Raw genomic sequence first — 20,054 nt, forward strand, 5'->3', positions numbered from 1 at the left:
GAACCCCCTCCCCCCTTACAGAATAAGGGAAAAGGGGGGGTCCCATCCCCTGCTCAGCACCGGGTGCCCCCCCCAGTGCCCCCGGCCCCATTAAGCCGCATGGGGGGAGCTGGGGGGGGGCTCGGGGTCCCTAATCGCGTTTGGGGACAGATGGCCGCGGTTTAAGGAGCCTCCGGGGACAGATTCGGGGTGTCCCCCCCTCCCCAAACCCCCCCAGCCGGGACAGGGCACCTCAAACCGGGCCGAGGCGCGGGGACCCCAAAACCCCAAAAACTCCCCCAAATACCCCAAAGGGCGATGTCCCCCGGGCCCCCCCGACCCCCGAACCCCCCCAGAGGGCACGGGCGGTGCGGGGGGATTAATTTGTGTCATAATCTGCCTTGTTCGGGCCGCGCTCGGGGCTTTGGGGGTTTATCCCGGGATTTAGTGGCCGAGTCGTCTTTCTTAGCGAGACGCCCTAATGCCACTTAACACCTGGGAGCCGTGATTTTCATTAGGGGCGTCAGGGACAATTAGTAAGGGAATAATTAGGGCAGAGGCAGCCGCTGCAGGGTTTAAGCCCCATATGTGCCTGAGCGTGCGGGTGGGGAGGGGGGGATTGGGGCATCCCCCCGGTTTGGGGGTGTCCGGAGGGGATCGGTCCCAATTGGGGCCTTGCCTCAGTTTCCCCCAATGGGAAACCGCTGTTAGGTAGCGAAGGCAAAGCGTGGGGGTCCTCAGTGTGCCCGGTGTCCCCTCCCGGTGTCCCCTCCCGGTGTCCCCTCCCGGTGCTGCCCATGGGGGGACACCGGGTGCCATCCTGGGGGTCTCCTGTCGAGGGGGGCACCCGGGATGGGGGCGTGGGGACCCCAGGAATGAGCCCCATGCTGGAGCGGGGGTGACAGGGGACACCCGGAGCAGGGGACACGTCCCGGGGGGGGTCACAGGAAGGGGGCCCGGGGCAGGAGGGGAGCGGAGCCCCGCGGCAGCGGGCGCCGACCCCAACCCCAGCGCGGGGCCAGGGGGCTCTGGGGGACCCTGGGCAGGGCCAGGGGGGTCCCGGGGGGGCCTGGGGGGCAGCAGGGGCAGCAGCAGCCGAGGCCGTACAGGGCGTAGGGGTGGAAGTAGCCGACGTTCACCCTGCGAGGGGAAACAGAGCACGGGGTCAGCGCTGAGACCCGAACCCCCTCCTTGGGGACCCCCCCCCGAGCCCCCCGGAGCCCCCCGGAGCCCCCCGGAGCCCCCCGACCTGCGGACGCGGCGCCGGGCCCGCCGCCGGTGGTAATCGCCCTTGGCGAAGTCCTCCAGGTTGGCGGGGTGGATGGCCCAGAAATGGCCTTTGCCGTTGTCGCTGCGCCCGGCCTTGACGAAGCACTCGTTAAGGGACAGGTTGTGGCGGACGCTGTTGCGCCAACTCTTCTCCTGCGCCCAGAAGGGTCAGTCAGGTCCTGAGGGGTCAGTCAGGCCCTGAGGGGTCACTCAGGTCCTGAGGGGTCACTCAGGCCCTGAGGGGTCAGTCAGGCCCTGAGGGGTCAGTCAGGCTGAGGGGTCAGTCAGGCTGAGGGGTCAGTCAGGTCCTGAGGGGTCAGTCAGGCCCTGAGGGGTCAGTCAGGCTGAGGGGTCAGTCAGGTCCTGAGGGGTCAGTCAGGCTGAGGGGTCAGTCAGGTCCTGAGGGGTCAGTCAGGCTGAGGGGTCAGTCAGGCCCTGAGGGGTCAGTCAGGTCCTGAGGGGTCAGTTAGGCTGAGGGGTCACTCAGGTCCTGAGGGGTCAGTCAGGCCCTGAGGGGTCAGTCAGGCTGAGGGGTCACTCAGGCCCTGAGGGGTCACTCAGGCCCTGAGGGGTCAGTCAGGCCCTGAGGGGTCAGTCAGGCTGAGGGGTCAGTCAGGCCCTGAGGAGTCAGTCAGGTCCTGAGGGGTCAGTCAGGTCCTGAGGGGTCAGTCAGGTCCTGAGGGGTCAGTCAGGCTGAGGGGTCAGTCAGGTCCTGAGGGGTCAGTCAGGCCCTGAGGGGTCAGTCAGGTCCTGAGGGGTCAGTCAGGCTGAGGGGTCAGTCAGGCCCTGAGGGGTCAGTCAGGCCCTGAGGGGTCAGTCAGGCCCTGAGGGGTCAGTCAGGCTGAGGGGTCAGTCAGGCCCTGAGGGGTCAGTCAGGTCCTGAGGGGTCAGTCAGGCTGAGGGGTCAGTCAGGCCCTGAGGGGTCAGTCGGGTCCTGAGGGGTCAGTCGGGTCCTGAGGGGTCAGTCAGGTCCTGAGGGGTCACTCAGCCCGGAGGGGTCACCCAGGCCGAGCCCCCGGCCCCGCCGCTCCCGCCCCAGTCCCTGGAGGACGCGGCCCCGGGGCCGGGCCAGCGCTGCGGGCGTTTCCCGGTGGGTCGGGCTCAGCAGCGGCGGCTCCAAAGCGAGCCCGGAGACCCCCGGCCCCGCCGAGCTCCGGACACCGCGGAGGATTTCCCGATGAGCCGGGTGAGTTCCCCAGCCCAGTCCCCACCCCACAGCAGCACCGCTCACCCCAAGCCCTGGGAACCGGGGGAAATCCCCAGGGAACGCCCGCGGCCCCGCAGCCCCTCCCTCACCTTGTTCTTGAAGTAGGGGTAGTGGTCCATGATCCACTGGTAGATGTCGGAGAGCAGCAGCTTCTTCTCGGGGGACGAGAGGATGGCGGTGGAGATGAGGGCGATGTAGGACTGGGCCGGTTTGTCCCCGGGCTCCGGCGGGGGCCGGGGGGCGGCCGGGGGGCTCCGGCCGGGGGGCTCCGGGCTGGGGGCGGCCCCGTCCCCCCGCCCCGACAGGAGGGACTCGATGGTGAAGGAGGCTCCGGGTGGGCGCCGGGGCGCAGCTCCCGTGTCCCCACTCGCGGCCGTGTCCCCCGTGTCCCCCATGGTGCAGGTGCTGCCGGCAAGTGCCGGCGCTCATGGCCCGGTAATTAGTGCAGATTACAGCGTTTGCTAATTGTGTTTTCACAAACGCGCTGCCCCCAAAGCGGGCTGTTTATCTGGCAAAGCCCCGGCTTTAACGGGATTTGGGCCCATAAGCCTCATAAATAAAATGATTAATCCGCTGGAGGTGGAGGAATTCAAAGTGGCACCGAGGAGGTGCCCGTGGGGACGGGCCCGGGGGTGCTCGGGGGTCCGGCTGCCCCCCAAACCCCGGGGGAGAACCTGGAGGGGGTCGGGGTTGCCCCAGAACCCTCCAGGCTCCGTTTGGAGAGATCCTGGGATGCCCAGGGAGATCCTGGGATTGCCCCAGGACCCTCCTGCCAAACATGAAAATCCCCTGGTCTCATTTTGGGCTGAGCTGGGAGCGACCCTGGGAGCCTCTGGAGATCTCAGGAGCCTGGGGCAGATCCTGGGGAACCCCAGCAAGTTCCTGGGGATCCCAGGGAGACCTTGAGGAGCTCGGGGGGATCCTGGGGAAGCTCCTGGTGACCCCAGGAAGGTTGGGGAGGCCCCGTGGGAAGATTTTCCCAGGTAAGATCCTGGGGATGCTGAGCGAGATCCTTGGAACCCCCTGGGAGACCCTGGGGTCAGAAATCCCAACAAGCCGACACAATTAAATGTAAATCTTTCATTTTATTTAACAAACACTATAATTTGAAGAATGTGTACTGAGGGAAAGAAAAATAATTTTCTTTTTTTTTGTTTGTTTTGTTTTTTTTTCTCTCTTCTCTTTAAAAAACAAAGAAAAAAACCAAACAGGATATAAGAAAAAAAAATTAAAACCAACATATGTACAGGAAGAGCTGGCCAACTCCAACAGAAAGCACTAAAACAAGCATGGTGTTTCCAAACAGTTGCTTGGCCTGGAAAATTTAAAAGCAATTAAATTAGAATAAAAATATTAGGAAAACAACTGGACTCTAAAGCTACTGTGCAGCCAGGGCCGCGAGCACAGAACTTTGTACAGTAAAATTAATTTGGGAGCTCTACCCGGGTTTTTTTCAGTTGTTTTCATCCCCCTTTTCCCACCCCCACCCCCGTTTCAACCTGAAAACATATTGCTTACAGCCAGGAAAGAGAAGGAAAAGCAAAGCCTGGGGCCAACGAGTGCAGGTGTCCCTGTGGGAGCGGGAGCTGCTCCGGGTCCCCCCTGCCAGACCTGGGGAGGGTTTGATCCCCACCCCCCGCACGTTCCAGGTCTGGAGACAAAACCCAGCCAGGCAGGAAGGGGAGGGAGAATCCCCCTCCCACAGGGGCTCGGGGACCCCCACCCCATCTGGGAGATGGGGGGAGAGGAGCCCCCAAGCTGGCAGGGGACCCCTCCTCAATGCGGAGAGGGGTCTCTGCGTTTGGGCAAGTGGCCAACGAGGATTTAGGGCAGCTCTGGCTGGACCTCGGGGGCTTTTCCCTCCAGGTGAGATTGGCCACATGTGGAATTTTCTGGAGTGAGGGGGAAGTGCTGGGAAAGGCACCAACACCTCCCTCTCTGTGCCCCCCTGCTGCTGGGGTGAGGGATGGGGGAAGGACGGAGGGTTTGGGGTCTGGCAGTGCCCAGCAACACCAAGACCCTCGGGGGTCTCAGCCCAGCACGGGGCACAGGGGCATCCCCCCTGCTCCTCACCCACCCCAGGGGCAGGGCCAGCTCCCTCCCGGGGTTATCCTGAGCTCCAGGGGGAAAAGCCAGCGAGGTCCAGAGCAAACCAGAGCCGGGAGGAGCCAGTGGGAACAGCAGAGCTGACGCAAAGGCCGGGACAGAAACTCTCCAAGACAAAGTCAAAAAGGTGACGCTTTGCAAACTCAAAAGCAACAACGTTTTGCCACCAAAGAGCACAGGAGGCGCTTTGGCTCTGGGGCCAAAGGCTGGGACAGAGAAGTGGAGGGGCCGGGGCGGCGGCAGCGCCCGGGCCCTGCCCTCGCACCCGCCCGGGACGGGCTCGGGACTCAAAGAAACCTGAATTGGAGTTACCGAGGTAGTTGGCTAAAAACTGAGATTCCCCCACCCGGCATCTTCTGGAAGGACCCCCCTGCCCTGCTCCTGCTCATGTGCCAGGTGTGCCCAGGTGTGGGGGTGGCCTGCAGGCCACTGCCACTGTCCCCAGGCCTGGGGGTGGCCCGCAGGTCACTGTCCCCAGCCCCAGGCCTGGGGGTGGCCCTCAGGCCACGGCCGCCGCCTCCAGAACCAACCTCAACGAAAAGGGAATGCGCAGCCCTTGTCAGTCTTCAAAAACACCAAAGTTATTGCACTTCAAAAATACAACAGATCTGTGGTTCAAGCCCCCCCCTCCCACCCCCCGTCCCCCCCATGGCTTCTGCTCAACTAAAACGAGTCACTACTGCACAAATCTCTACACTTCCCTTGGGATTAGGTTAAAATTCCAAACGTGTCTCTTTACATGAGGTGCAGAGCTGCTGGAGCTCCGAGCTAGAACAGTGCGCTTCCAACCGGACATCTCACCCCTGGCACCCCATGCACCCAGCCCCTCCCTACAAACCCCCCCATATACTCGCTGGGTTATACAACCCCCCCCAGCCCTCCCCGCTCCCCCCCTCCCGCCCCGCCCCGGACTCACACGTCCAGCAAAACCTTTCGATTAATTAAGGAATGGTTAATTAACAAGAGGATCAAACTGCACACGGCTTTGGAGATGCAGGGGTGGGTGTCCTGGAGGTGTGCAGGGGAGCTCCCCCGATCCCGGGATCCAGGTGAGGGAGGATCCTGCCTGGCTTAAGACACTTTCTTTACTTCAGGCTCCAGTTCAGGGTCAGGCTCTGAGTGGGGTCGTTTTCCAACCAAGAAGCAGCTCAATGGTTTTTGTTTTGTTTGTGTCGTTTTTTTGTTTTTGTTTTTTTTTTTTCTCTTTTTTCTCTCTCGTTTTAATGAGTAATTGGAATAGGAAAGTCACAGGAGATGAGGGAGGGAGGGAGATGAGGTGGGAGAGGACGTTCTCCCCCTCCTCCAGTTTAATAAGCACCAGAGTATTCAAGTCTGTCCGTTGGGAATTGCGAGCCGTGGCTGCAGTCAGCAGGCAGAGACTAAACCTTTCTCGTAAGAGCAGCGTCGTTTGGGCTGGGGTCCCTCATCGTCATCATCCTCCTCCTCATCCTCCTCCTCGTCCTCCTCCGAGGATGAGCTGTCCAGTGTTAAATCCACAACATCTGCCGGGGCTTTGCCGTTCTCGCCCGTCCCGTTGGCCGTGGCCAGGAGCCCGTTCACGTCCGAGGAACCTGGCAGGGGGCAGGAGGAGCTGAAACCACTCGTGCCCAGCTCTGGGGAGGATCCAACACTCCTGGCTGGTCAGCCTGGACAAGGGAAGGCTCCAGGAACACCTCAGAGCCACTTCCAGAGCCTAAAGGGGCTCCAGGAGAGCTGGAGAGGGACTTGGATAAGGGGTGGAGGGACAGGACAGAGGGAATGGTTTCCCACTGCCAGAGGGAATACCGGGGAGCAGTTCTTCCTTGTGAGGGTGGGCAGGCCCTGGCACAGGGTGCCCAGAGCAGCTGTGGATCCCTGCAAGTGTCCAAGACAGGACAGGTCTTGGAGCAACCTGGGAGAGTTAAAAAAGTGTCCCTGCTCATGGCAGGGGGTGGGACTGGATGATCCTGCAGGTCCCTTCCAACCCAAGCCATTCTGGAATTCTGATTTCCCCCAGGGACACTCACCTAGAACCAGGATTGGGCACTGAGGGCTGCAGCTCCGCTCCTTCTCGGCTCGGATGGGGCACCAGGAGCCATCCACCAGGTACTCGATCTCATCTGCATCTTCACATTCTGTCAGGATCTTGGACAGGAGCCTGCAGAGGGGACAGGAGGAGCTGTCACACCCCTGGCAATCTGCAGGATGTCTGCAGTAACCCTGCATTTAGAAGGAATCTGCTGCTGGCTCCTGAGCTGAGAGCCCTTGGAGTCAGACTTTGCTCCTCATAAAACCAGTGCAGGTTCTGACAGTGCAAACCCATCCCAGCCCTTCCTGTCCATGCACCCAAAGCATCAACTACCAGCTTAATTAACAATTACAGACAGTTTTGCCTCTTCACCCTGTTTCCCAGGCACTGCTGCCCCATCCCACGGGACATTCCCAGGGACATTCCCAGCGAGGCTTCAGCAAAAGGTGAGGTATCCTTTGGCATTGGGAACTCAGCAATCCAACAAGCAGCACTTCCCCTCCTTCCTAGTTTTATTTCCCAAATCTCTACAGTAGCCACCAGAACAACATTCCTGCAACAGGAACACAATGAAACCATGAAAATACACCTGGAACGAGGCCCTGATTCCAGAGAAAGCAGGGATGTGCTTTATTCCCCGTGTCCCACCGTTTGCCTGGGATGTTTATTTGGAAATGCTGCTCTGCCAGGCCTCACTCCCTCCTGGACTTGAGCATTTTCCTTCAGGAGGAAGGAGAACTCCTAGTGGAAAGACTTCCAAGATCAGGAAACCTTTGTGGCATCCCAGTGGGAGCGTTTCAGCTTTGCCCAGCTCCTGTAGGAATTGTTCCCACAGCCAATCCCATCACCAGCACAGCAACCACCGAGCTGCAGCTCCCAAAAAGCTGATGAGGCCCTGAGCATCCCAGACCTGACCAACCACCTCCCTCCCTGCTCAGGAGCCTCCGGCTCTTTCTCGACTCCCAGCGCCCAGCTGAGTGCCAGCTTCCCTCTCTCACTTCCAGGGAATCTGGGAAGGACTTCACCCAACAGAACTGGCACCAAACCCAGCCCTAAGCAGGGACAAAAGTCTGCTGAGCCTTCTCCAGGGACGTCCTGCTCCTCCTCATGCAGGATACGGGCATGGCTGACCCATGGGGGTTCCACAATCCAACCCCTCGCAGCTTCCCCTTCATCTCTCCCCTGACAGAGATTTCCAAGGAACTGGATTTTCCTGTCAGGGCTGGCCAGGGGACAAAGCAAACAGGTTATCTGTGCTGAGGCTGCTCCAGGCTGCCTGGAAAGCCACAGCTGCTGGATCTGCCCACGGCCCACAAAGGCAGCAACGCTCCAGAAACCCTCGGTGAGGCTGGGAACAGACTGGTCTGCTCACTTCCCTGTGCCAGGGGAACTGGAGGCACCCCAAACATCGCTCCAAACTCTCCCTGCTCTTGAGGGAACCTGCAGTGGAGGCCAGCCAGGCAGCCAGGAGGGTGGAGATCATTTCCCAGCAAGCAGGAGCCACGTGTGTTGTTCCACCAGTCCCTGGCCAGCACCACGAGGATGTCGGTGCCCAGTCCACAGAGGACTCCCAGCATTTGGGGGCAACAAAGCTGCTTCCAAACCCACCCCAAAAGTGCTGCACCACAAGCCTGCTCCCTCCCAGCACATCCCCACTTGCTCTAACACACCAAGACACTGAAACCACAATATTATGCACCAGCAGAATAAACTTTCAAAGAGTTTCAAAGTGAACTTCAACCAAGAGCTGGATGCTGCACCCAGTGGGGAAGGGGAAAGGGCAGAGAGGTGCAAAACTCACCCATCAATGATGAGCTGGTCGTAGGGGGCAGGTTTGTCACACACAGGGCACATCCATGTGGGCTTTTTCTCATTCATCTGTAGGTAGAAGACGGCATCAAAGCACTGCAGGTGTGCGCAGGTCTCGGCCCGGCACGGCACTGACAGGCGCATCTTCACCAGCTGTGGGACCAGAGAGCAGAGCATCAGCCAGGACACCTGGCAAGGAACCCCCAGATCCCCTCAGGAGGAAAAACATCTGTGAGCTTGGAAAGCTGGTCTGGGAGTTCTTGACAAAACCAGACTAAAACAGAGCTCCTTGGCTCTGCAGCAAACTGGAAGAGCTGGGGTTCCAGTGCCTAGAGGGGCTCCAGGAGAGCTGGAGAGGGACTTGGGACAAGGGATGGACAGGACACAGGGAATGGCTTCCCACTGCCAGAGGGAATACTGGGAAGGAATTCCTGCCTGTGAGGGTGGGGAGGACCTAGCACAGGGTGTCCAGAGCAGCTGTGGCTGCCCCTGGATCCCTGGAAGTGCCTGGGACAGTGGAAGGTGTCCCTGCCCATAGCAGGGGTGGCACTGGATGGGTTTGGGTTCCTTTCCAACCCCAACTCCAGTTCCATGCCAAGCCTGCAGGGACTCACCGGACAGATGAGGGACACTCGGACCCCGGTGGTGGCGATTTCACTGTCTGGGTCCAGGCGTAGCTTCTCTTTCACTGCAGGGAGAGCAGAGAACACAACATTTAACAAACCCCAGCCTTGGCAGCACAGGGGGAATAGCTCACCCCAGCCCTGGGGTGTGTATGGATCATTTTCCCTGCCGGGGAGGGAGTGAGCACATGGATTCAGCCTGGGCACGGTGAGGTTTGCTCTCTCCTGAGCTCTGTGGCAGCAGGACGGGGGAAATGTCCCCCCACAAAGCGAGCAAACAATCCAACTGGGAGGGAAAACACATCCCATCCCTTTTCCATCAGGTTATCAGGCCTCCTCTCAGCACTCCTTGGCCTCTAGGCTGGCCACCTCTTTTATTCCAGAACATTCCACAGGAACCACAAACAGGCCCAGAGGTACCCAGGCAGACAGCTCAGAGCAAGGCAGCTGGGAAGAATCAGATGTTAGGAAAGGAGGAATCCTGCCCCTGCTGCTGCAGCCTGAAAGGAAAACGCAGAGGAGCAGCAGGGAAATCAAAGAAAGCAGCAGATGGGCAGGTCCCACGTGTGCAGGTCCCACACCACGGTGCAAGAATCAACAAAACCAGCTTTCAAGTGCTCCCCAAGTCCTGAGGAGGAGCTGCTGCTCCCACTGTTGCCTGCAACTGCCTCTGACACTTCCATCACCGTTTTTCTTTGGAGCAAGTCAACCATTTCTTTTGACCTTTTCAGATCATAACAAGATGTCTCCAGACAATGAGGCTACATGCAGCTCTGCAACACCCAGCTTTAATTAGAGAGTGACTTCTGAGATGTGAAATTCCCAGGAGATTACAAGATTTGGGCTTGTTTTCCTCACATTAGGAGCCTTTTCATCCGAGCTTAATTTTTTATGAAGCTCTTTGCAAGAGCCTTCTCTGTGCATCAATTACTGGGAGACATGGGAAGGAGAATTTCCTAGGATCTCCTGATCAGGATTTTGGATCCAAAGCCAGAACCTGTTCTCAATGTTCTTGTATTATACAGAATTTCATGCAAAGGAAGATGATGCAGCAGTGAGATGTGAAGCCAAAGGGCAGCTTCAGTGACAGGGAATTCTTTGCAGAGCAGACCAGGGCTAGAAAAGCAAAGTTTAGGAGCTCCTCAGTTCTGGATATCCAAACAACTTCCAAGCACAAAAACACAAAGAAGCTGAAATAAGACATTGCTCTTATTTGGTTTTATTTAAAGTCACCAAATACAACTGATCCCTGCCTGAAATCCAGGTGTCTGCAGACTGGATACACCTGGAGTCATCACCTTCCCTGTGAACTACAATCCACTTCCAAGACTGACAGGCTGAAGAAGTTCAGCCTGGAGAAGAGAAGGTTGAGTGGAGACCTCCCAGCAGCATTCCAGTCCCTGAAGGGGCTCCAGGGATGCTGGAAAGGGGCTCTTCACCAGGAATTGTAGTGACAGGGTAAGGGGGAATGGCTTGAAGAGGGGAAATTGAGGTTAAGATGTGCAGGAGAAATACCTCCCTGTGAGGGTGGGCAGGCCCTGGCACAGGGTGCCCAGAGCAGCTGGGGCTGCCCCTGGATCCCTGGCAGTGCCCAAGGCTGGGTTGGATGGAGCTGGGAGCAGCCTGGGACAGTGGGAGGTGTCCCTGCCATGGCAGGGGTGGCACTGGGTGGGATTTAAGGTCCTCCCAACCCAAACCGTCCTGGGATCCTTGGGAAGAGCTTTCCAGGATCTGGACAGTTTTAAAGACTGTCAGGATCACGGGGTAAGTTCTCCCACGCAGAATTAAACAGTGAGGTTTTGTTCAGCAACGTGAAAAATTGGGAATCTTCCACGCTCATCAATCCAGGTCAGATTCCACCGTGGAAAGGTAATTTCCCCTCATTTCCAGTAATGTTTTACACGTGCCTCATACCAGGAGGATTTACCTGAGTGGTTTGGGATAAGCATCTCTGGGGACCATCTCTTCTCTGAAGCTCTCAAGGCATATCAAAGTGCTGCTGGTGACATCCCACTGCCACCCCAAGGACTCCCAGGGACTGGGGCAGCAGGACATTGTCACCAGGATCCCCCGCTCCAGAAATCTCCTTTGGAAATCCCGAGGGTCAATGCTGCTCACACTGACTCAGGTGAAGGCATGAAGCCCTTCCAGCCACAACGACACCGGCACGACAAATCCTAAATCCAACTACAGAGCTGCCGCAGAGCCACCAGAACCACGGGTCTGGGGTGACCTCCCACGACTCACCCACAGCTCAGCGAGTCTGTTCAGATAAAAAGTGGGGTTTACACAGCTGGAGGGAAGCAGAGGTGTGAATGGTGGTGGTTATTCCCCAGCAGGCTGCAGACAGGCCCTTCCTGAGCCACTCACCCAGTGCTTTGCAGAGCTCCGGGTGCTTGATGCCGATGGTTTTCAACCTCTGCAGCAGCTCTGCTGAGGTCATCTGCCGCACCAGGTACAGCCCCACCGAGTAGCTCTGGGGAGAGAGGCAGGAGAGGATGAGGAGGCTGCTCTGCAGGGCTGCCTGGGGAGCTCTGGGCGCTCCCTGGGCTCTCACCTTGCCGTAGTTGCCCCAGGTGACCGTGATGCGGTTGGTGGCCGCCGACAGGTACATGAGGTGGGTGAGGTTGATGGGCCTGCAGGGCCTCTTGGGTTCCACCCCGGGTTTGTTTGAGGGGTAGTAGCCCTAGAGCAGAAAGATTAAATACAGATATTCATTTTTTACTCAGGGTACATCTATTGATCAGCTCCATTAAATTCCACTCAGCCCCAGGGATGAGCTGAGTACAGCTGGAGCACAAAGTAAACAGGATGGAGCCTTTATACAGAACAGTTCATTACAACATGGCTAATCCATAAAAAAAATCAGCTTTAAAGCAGGCAGTGCACTTCTAGAGTCTGGCATTCATCAGGAAAGCAATTTCCTTCCAAATTCCACAAATATTCCCCCCAGATTCCCCCAGTTTTCCTCCCTAATTGCCCAGTCCTTACCGGCACGGAGCAGTAGCTGTGGTTCACCTTGACGGCGATGTTGGGAGGGTACTGATCCTCCTGAGGGGAACTGGTGTCTGTGTAGCAGATTCTGGGCAGAAACAACACATCCCATAAAATCCCAACACTCTGCACAGGCCCATCCCATTCCCCATCCCAACCCACGCTGCCTCAGCACAGCCCATCCAGGTGGGACTCTGCTGCTTCTGCTCCAGGTTCAAAAGTGGAGTTTAAGATGCTCCTGTGAGGCCCAGGGATGAAAACTTCACAGGAAATTCTCTCTGGAGCCATGAAATCCATGTTGGAACTTGCTGGGTTTTGCTGGAACATTCCCTCCTCCCCTGCTCTGCCCTAGATGTTCAATGAACCCAGCCCAGACCTACCTGAGCACCACCTGAACCGATTTCACACCGGGTTGCAACTCCCTGGTAAATGAAAGAACAGAAACTTCAAATTAATTATGTAAATAAAAAATCCCTACCCCCAACAAAATCACCCAAACCAGCTGACAGACTCGAGAACTTTAGTAATTGTTCTTAATTTTTTAAATAGACCTTTAAAAAATTACCTCACAGAACTTTATTTAAATTGGACAATTCCCCCTGCAAATATCAGTGGTCCTGTAATTATTTTTTTTTTCTCCTGATGCACCAACCTACAGCTTTTCTCTGTGTTTTTAAAGCTGTTCAGGTGCCTTTTGGTGATTTGTGAGAATTTATAAAAACTGGGTTTTAAGGTCAGGTTTACCTGACAGAGTTCAAGACTCTCTGTGTTTAATTATTCAGCTGAAGCTGTTCATGCAAACCAAGGGACTGAATATTAAGGCCCCACTGTGAATACTGCAACCTCCATCAGAGCTACTCCTGGCAGGATTTTAACTGGAATCAGGAAAGGAATGGAAGACACAACAAGGCTGTTTTAACCAGGAGGCAAAATAACCAAGATATTCTTTCTCTTTATTTGATGATAAAGAGAAATATTTAAAGGTTTTATGTTGAGTTTTTGGAGGAATTGTTGTGCATGAAGAGAGCAGGTCAGCCAAAAGGAAACCTCCCTGCCTGCAGTGCCACCTCTGAGGGAGAGGCTTTGTTTGACTCAAAAGTTGCATCTGACAGAGGTCAGGGTAAATCCTAATCCGAGATGTTTCCTCAGGCAGTTCCTGCAGCCTCCTCCCCACCAAGGAAGTTTCCTTTCAGATGCAAACAGCCTCACACTCTGCCTTTTGAACCTGGCATGCAAAAGAAAGGCTGCAGACACTCACACCACCACTCCAGCACAGAATTTAGGTCATCGATGATTTCATCCCACTTTTCCTGCCCAAATGCACCATTCCAGAGGGAGATTAGAGCAGCACAAGTGAAACTTAAGGACCTGGATGGGTGAATTTGCAGCTCCCACTTCCCCCAAAGCTCTTTGCTTTACATGAGGAGCAGCCTGATGTCCTCACACAAATCCCGTTTCCTTGCAGAGAACAAAAGCTTCCACAGGCAGGGAACACGGAGGAATTATGGAATTATGCAGCTGCATTTTCTTGAACTGTTAATACCCAGTGAGGAGTACCTGGAATTTCTGATCAGCTCCACTTGTCTTGGTGTTAATGCAAAAATGCACGGACTTTCCTGAAGCTTCTCATTATTCTGTGGAACTGAGGAGGGAAGGAAAGAGCGTCCATCAAACTGAGAACAGCAGCTCTGAGCACGAGGCGATTGTTATGCTCTGTTTATCTCCAAGTCTTGTTTTCCCCAACACCCCAGAATTGCAGTTTTCACCTGTTTTGGTAATTCTGCTTTGATTAGAGCTTTGCTCATTATTGCTCACTGTTGAGTACAATCAGCGCAGGCTTTGGATTGGATTTTCCTCTTTTTATTTTATTACTTTTCCTCCCCTCAAATAATTGAAGAGCCATCAGTTCACCACATCAGTGGTGTCACAGTGTGACCACATCCTCAAGAAGCCCAAGAGGAGACCTGAGCCTGACACAAAAGCCCAAAACCAACCAGACTGAGCAGGCGGGTTCTGGAAAAGAAAGAAAACAAACCCAGCAACAAAAAAGATTAGCTCAGATAATAAAAAAGCGACACAAAAAGCAGCTGGAAGAGACAAAACACGACTTCCAACCCCCTGACCTTGAGGGTGGGACAGCAGCTCACCCTCAGAGAGGTTTAACAAGAGCCCAGCATTAACTGTGGCCTTTTGCACATTGATAATTTTAAGATCAAGTGCATTTAATGTGGGGAAAATGAAGCTTGAGACGTGGGAAATTTCTGTTGCAACCTTTACTTCAATCCAAACCTGTTTTATTTCTGGTTTGGGTCTCTAAGCAAAGTTCAGACCCTGAGCTGCTGAAAGTCACGGGAGGAACACAAAGAGGAAGTGCTAAAATGGCTTTTTAAAAATTACTTAGCGAGAATTGGGTGTTTTGCTTTGCCTCACTTCCACTGCATGGTTATTCAAAGCCAAGAGGATTTCAGGAGTAGGAAAGTGCACTTCTGTATGGAAAAGAGATGAAGGAAGGATAAAACCTCAGCAGCTCTTGGAAGACCTGGTGACAACCTGAGTCACTCCAAAGATGCTTCCCTTTGCTCCCTTTTCTGCTTTAAAAATGCAAATGGACCTCGCAAAAATAAATTTTAAAGGTAAGAATCAAGATATCTTTATGGAACTTTTGTTTCATTCCAGTTTCCGTCCAAATATCTCCTGACAAAAACAAGCAGCAGAAAATAAAGCATTTCATGAGGTATTTTTAGTAAGTGATGATTGACAGGGACAATAACAGAAAGTAATTTTAATATTTCTGATTAAGAAACTGCCCGTAAACCGAGTCCTGCTGATTGTTCAGCCTCACAAAGACAAAGCAAACCTGATTAGGAAAAGCGAGAAGCTGCTCACGGTTTATTTTGCATTTATATCACCTCACTCTTCCTTGATACAAAAATTAAATTGCTGCTAGAAAAGAAGGCGAAAATGTGGGAGGTGCAGGGCACCTGCTCAGGTTTGAGACTCCTCCTGGCTCCACAGAAACCTCTCCCACCGGCAGGGAAAACCAGGCTGGCCCAGGGGAGGTGTCACCTGCACTTAACGAGCCCTCAGTTCCGAGCGGGTGCAGGGGAGATTTAATGGCAATTCAAAACAAAATCTGGTAATCCCAGTGAGTGTATCCAGGCTCTTCTGTCTCTGGATGCTTCCACCTCCTGCGAATTTGTTTTCCTTCAAAATCCCATATTGGAATTGCTGACTAACACACATTTAACACTGAACAAACCATTCCTCACACAATTATGATGTTTGAGCTTGACTCTGTCACCACTCAGCTGTTTTGTCACAGCATTAATGCCTTCAAATGAAAAAGAAATTATATGAAATCTGACTAATTAGTCCTTTTTCTTTTTGTTTCTGCACAATCAAATCTTCATCTATTTTTTTTTTCTCCAAGCCACAACAAATATCTTTTCAGCAAAACCAGACCAGCTCAAGTTGTAGAATCATTTGGTAGAGAATTCTGACATTACCACATGAATTTATGAGACACTCAGCAGAACACAACTTCTCTGGACACGCTGAATTTGCTACCAGAACATTCTATTTAACATCAGTTAACAATATGCTTTGTTTCTCCAAATGAAAATAATGAAAAACCAGTCTCCAAACCCCGGGGAATAAACTCTTCTTCCAGTTTTACTGGTTATCCCTCAAAACACACGGCACCACACACAAATAACTGTGACAAGCACAAAAAAAAAGTCAAAAATACAGTTTGAGGTGTTGCCACCCTCTTTTATCCATAGGGTGCTTCAGGTGAGGGATTTTTAGTGCTGAAAACCAGCATTGGTGTAGAATATGGCTCCATAATCCACAGGAACCAAACAAGGTGGGCTTCCAAGTTACATCCTGAAGTGACCACATTCCAGGTCTGAGGAAAATCACGGGAGCACAAGATTTGGATTGGGAAGGACCTGAAGGATCATCCCATTCCATCCCACAGGCAGGGACACCTTCCACTGTCCCAGGGTGCTCCAACCTGGCCTTGGACACTGCCAGGGGCCTTCCCTGTGCCAGGGCCTCCTCACCCTCACTGGGAAGAATTGCTCCCCAATATCCCATCAAAATCTCTCCTCTTTCAGTTTAAAATCACTCCCCTTTCCCAGAACTCTCTCTCTCCGTCTCAAAAGCCACTCTCCCTCTTTTATCAGCCACCTTTAAGCCCTGGCAGGCACAGAGCTAAACATTCCTCTGTAAATTCTGAGCGTGAGGGGAGGGAGAGGGGGCTGAGGAGGGGTCTCAGCCCCACATCCATCAGCCACTTTACAAAGCCCTTGAAAACGCCGGGTTTTTATCAACACAAACACGCCCCAAACTCACCTAACTCTGTCGGCTTCAACAGCTCGTCCAGGGTGGTGTAAAAGGGCAACTTCACCAAGCGAACCTCGGGCTTGGCCACTTTGGGGGGCAACCTGCCCAGTCCGTTCAGGTATTTGCCGTAGAGGGCAGGGTAGTCAATGTTGGTGGTGGGCAGAGTCCGGGGCACGGCGCTGCCGCGCTCGTAGGAGGAGTGCAGGGGCAGGGCCTCGGCCCGGTGCGGCGCCGGCGGCTGCGCCACGTCCGAGCCCTTCTTGTTGTACCGAGTCTCGTAGAGCTCCTTGATCTTCTTGAACACCTCGGGGCTGCAGTCAAACTGGACCAGCTGCAAAGCTCGGGTCACTAGTTCGTGTTTTAGTCCGCTTTTACTCCTGCCAACAAAACCCAGCAACATCTGAAGATCTGAGACTCGGAAACTCATCACCATGTTCTGGGGGATAAAAAATTAAAAGATGTTCTCATAGTTATAAAAGGCAAAAGTGCAGTTCTCATTTTATAACTACAAGGCAAGATATTAAAAATTCTCCCTCAAAGAAAGACCCCACACCTGTCCAAACCCGCGGCTGTCACCTGATTTTGGTTCCCATTTCTTGTTTGAGCAACACAAACGCAGAGATCACCCACTGAAATATCACCTAAATGACAAAACCACCAGCACAGTCATCAAATGACTCAAAAATCACTTTGACAGTGCTAAGCATCCTCAAGACAGCTCAGCTGGAAGCAGGAATGACCTCAGAGATCTAAACCAAGAGCCTCACTTGTGAAAGAGCTCATGAACTCTGAGGCATCCAAAATTCCCAGAGAAATATGGAAAACTTCATCCCAAATGGTGTCAGTGCAAGGCACAGGAAGAAAATCAATCCGAGCTGGGAGAGGCTGAGGCGAACTGGGGCCACCACTCCTGGATTTCTGGATGGGAAAACCCCTCCAGAATCCTCCCTACGGCCACGGGATCTTTAAAAAACCACGTATTTTAGAGTATGGAAGGATATTCAGATTGCTAAAGGGAGCAGTGTGTTCCCAGGAGAACAATGCCAAGCACTTCCCTGTGAACCCAGCCAGGAGCTGCCTTGGTGTCACACTGGAATTATCAATTTCAGCGTCTGATAAGCAGCAAAACCCAGCTCAGTCTTCGAAAACTCCCTCTCTGTGGCAATTCAGGTCTGTAACTGTCAGCAGAGTCAAAGGCCACAAGGCAACTTCCCACCAGAAACCAGGAATTCCTCCTGTTAAACCCACAGCTCCAGGTTGGCATTTCAGTTCCCTAAACACCAAACAGCCTTTGAATTGCAAAAAAAGGGCTTATAAAGTACATGGGTTGGAAAATTCAAGATGCCCTGGAAATTAATTTGGTTGATATCCACATATATTCACTCCACATCCTTCCTGGTTTGTGAGGAATACGGGAATTCAAGAAGAAATCCCACTAAAAAAAACAGCAGCAAAGATCCAGCAGATCTTCCCCAACCTCTACCCCACTGCTGAATTAATAATTAAAAAGAAAGCATAAAATATAATCTAACAACCTTATCATTTCCTGGAATAAAGCAGCTACAGATTTTTTTAAATTAAGAAAGCTACAACTGTTTCCAGAAATGTTTCACTGCCACTTTTGGATGTGTGGGAATTAGATGAGAGAAAATGCCATTTGATTTTCTCCTTTTCCCTTACATATGTCATTTAATCTGAAAACCCAAAAGCTGTTATGTCACTGTCTGTAGTTAGAACTTCTGGGAGTCGTGATGACTCCCAAAATATCCCTGATGAGGGAAAAAAAAGACTGATGACTAAAGAGGAGAGAAGAAAATGTTTAATTGCCAGAGAGAGTCAGGATTTCAGAGCCCTGGATTCATGGTGCTGCTCCAGCAGACACCACCTGTGAAATCCTGGAGAAATCTACTCTGTGCCTCAGTTTTCTTCAACTAAAAAACAGAATCAGGATCATTAATGTTGGAAAATACCTCAAAGATCAGCCAGTCTGATCAAATCCCACCAGGATCATTAAGCTGTGTTAGGAAATGGGGAGAGTGTTGTTCTCCCTGAGGGATTTGAGCATAAAAGGTGTATTTGGAAAGAAAAATTCATCAAGACACAGCAGCAGGAGGCACCAGGGCATCCCAGGAGCACAGGAGACAGGAATTCCTCCTGCGGGAGCTGCCCCTAGAGCACCTCACCCAGGACTCCTGGGGTGGGAAGTGGAGCTGGAGCCCAGAGTTTCCATTTGGAAGGAACGAAGGCCCAGCAGGATGATGAGATCTGAGCAGCAACACAACAACAAAACCCAGACAAAGCAAACCGAGGGCTCGACCTGCCCCGTGAGAGCAGGGGGAGCACATGGACTGCCGAGATCCCCGACACTCCTGGGGGTTCCTCCTCTCAGGAACCCTCGTGTGGGACGGCTCAGACCCCACCAAAAACCCCTGGGGCGACCACGATGCCTGGGAATCGCATTTCCCCCTCTGAAATCGCAGGAGGAGGGCAGAGCACCCCAAAAAAGCCTCTCCCGCTGGGATTCCTGAGGCCACCCAGCCCCATCCCTGCCGAGGAGCTGCTCCTGCGGGCGGGGAACGCTTCCCAGGGAACACTTCCTTAGGAACACTTCCAGGGAACGCTCCCCGGTCGCTGCCATTGCTTCTTAAGTGCCCTCAGCAGCGGCTGCCACAGAACCGGGATCCCGAGGGGAACGGGAAAACCTCCCGGTCCCCTTCCCCGGGCCTGAAGCGAGCCACAAACCGCCTTGGAAACACAACTCCAAGCATGGTTTTGCTTCACCGCATCCCAAAGGGGCCCTGGGCCGCCCCTGGCCCCGGCACTGCCCGTCCCAGCGGCTCCCCCGACCCCCGCCCGCCGGACAGCTCCGCACCGAGCCGCCCCACCCCCGGAGAGGGCAGCGGGAGCCGGCCCGGGGGGCGCGGGGGCAGCCCCGGCCATCCTTTATCGCGGGAATCAGCGGGGGAGGCCCGGCGCGGGGACAGCCCCGAGGAAGGCGGGCAGCACCGCGGCCCGGCCCGGCCCGGTTCGGCCCCAGGAGGTCCGGCGGGGGCTGCGGCCCTGAGGGCGGGGCGGGGCAGTCTCTGAGGTAAAAAGGCGAGAGGGCGGCCCCAGAGCGCCGCCCCCGCGGTCCGGAGCGCCGCCCCCCGCCGCCCCCCCGCGCCGGGAGCCGCCCGGTGCCGGCCGGGCCCCGCGGGCGGGGCGGCGGCGCCGCTTCCCTCACCTTCGCCTCCACCAGCTCCGCCGCCATCTTGGGCCTCCAGCGTCCACCGCGCCGGGCGCCGCCGCCGGGTCACGTGACGCCCTCGCGCCGGGGGTGGGCGGGGCCGCACCGCGCGCTCCGCCCAATTCGCGCGCGCGATCCTCGCTCCTCGGCCACGCCCTCGAGCCACGCCCCGCCAGGCCCCGCCTCCCCGGGAGTCTTAAAGGGGCCGCGCTCCGCAAACCGGGGGCGCACCGGAGCAACAGCGGCGGGGGCGGGGATGGGGGCGGCCCCGCAGGCACGGCGGGAGGGGGAGTGGGTGGGCAGGCGGTGGGTGCTGCCCCAAGATGGCGGCAGGTGGGTGCCCCCGGGGCAGGGCAGGGCCCGGTGGGCTCGGCCCGAGGCTCCGCCGCTGTCCCGGTGCCCTGCGGGCCGTCCCCGGTGAGGAGGGAAGAGCTGGGGGGGCTCCCAGCGCGCTCTGGGAGAGGAGGGATGGGGATGGGGAAGGGT

At 55.1% G+C, this 20,054-nt stretch overlaps 2 protein-coding genes across 2 annotated transcripts; both read right to left on the reverse strand.

The window, feature by feature from the left end:
* Nucleotides 1-920: 920 nt before the first annotated feature.
* Nucleotides 921-2,850, reverse strand: LOC148182500 (forkhead box protein L2-like). Its single transcript, XM_088067597.1, has 3 exons — nt 2,545-2,850; nt 1,229-1,401; nt 921-1,119 (listed from the first exon to the last, which is right to left on the reverse strand). Exons 1-3 carry the CDS (start codon nt 2,848-2,850, stop codon nt 921-923), a joined length of 678 nt encoding a protein of 225 aa, XP_087923723.1.
* Nucleotides 2,851-5,472: 2,622 nt separating this feature from the next.
* On the reverse strand, nt 5,473-19,668 carry PIAS4 (protein inhibitor of activated STAT 4). Its single transcript, XM_005531635.3, has 11 exons — nt 19,566-19,668; nt 16,352-16,778; nt 13,553-13,637; nt 12,376-12,417; nt 11,993-12,083; nt 11,559-11,687; nt 11,372-11,477; nt 8,993-9,066; nt 8,371-8,531; nt 6,568-6,698; nt 5,473-6,132 (listed from the first exon to the last, which is right to left on the reverse strand). Exons 1-11 carry the CDS (start codon nt 19,590-19,592, stop codon nt 5,927-5,929), a joined length of 1,479 nt encoding a protein of 492 aa, XP_005531692.1. The 5' UTR covers nt 19,593-19,668; the 3' UTR covers nt 5,473-5,926.
* Nucleotides 19,669-20,054: the final 386 nt, after the last annotated feature.

Source organism: Pseudopodoces humilis, chromosome 28, assembly GCF_049639895.1.
Source record: "Pseudopodoces humilis isolate 2021_Gansu_Grassland_sample_001 chromosome 28, ASM4963989v1, whole genome shotgun sequence".
Taxonomy (NCBI): domain Eukaryota; kingdom Metazoa; phylum Chordata; class Aves; order Passeriformes; family Paridae; genus Pseudopodoces; species Pseudopodoces humilis.

Coding starts and splice junctions, on each gene's coding strand:
- LOC148182500 (XM_088067597.1), bottom strand. CDS start 2,850: ATGGGGGACACGGGGGACACGGCCGCGAGTGGGGACACGGGAGCTGCG. Junction 1,402..2,544: donor ACCCCTACTTCAAGAACAAG/GTGAGGGAGGGG, acceptor TTCTGGGCGCAG/GAGAAGAGTTGGCGCAACAG. Junction 1,120..1,228: donor GCCCGGCGCCGCGTCCGCAG/GTCGGGGGGCTC, acceptor TTCCCCTCGCAG/GGTGAACGTCGGCTACTTCC.
- PIAS4 (XM_005531635.3), bottom strand. CDS start 19,592: ATGGCGGCGGAGCTGGTGGAGGCGAAG. Junction 8,532..8,992: donor GAGTGTCCCTCATCTGTCCG/GTGAGTCCCTGC, acceptor CTGGTCCCACAG/CTGGTGAAGATGCGCCTGTC. Junction 6,133..6,567: donor GTGCCCAATCCTGGTTCTAG/GTGAGTGTCCCT, acceptor GCCCCCTGCCAG/GTTCCTCGGACGTGAACGGG.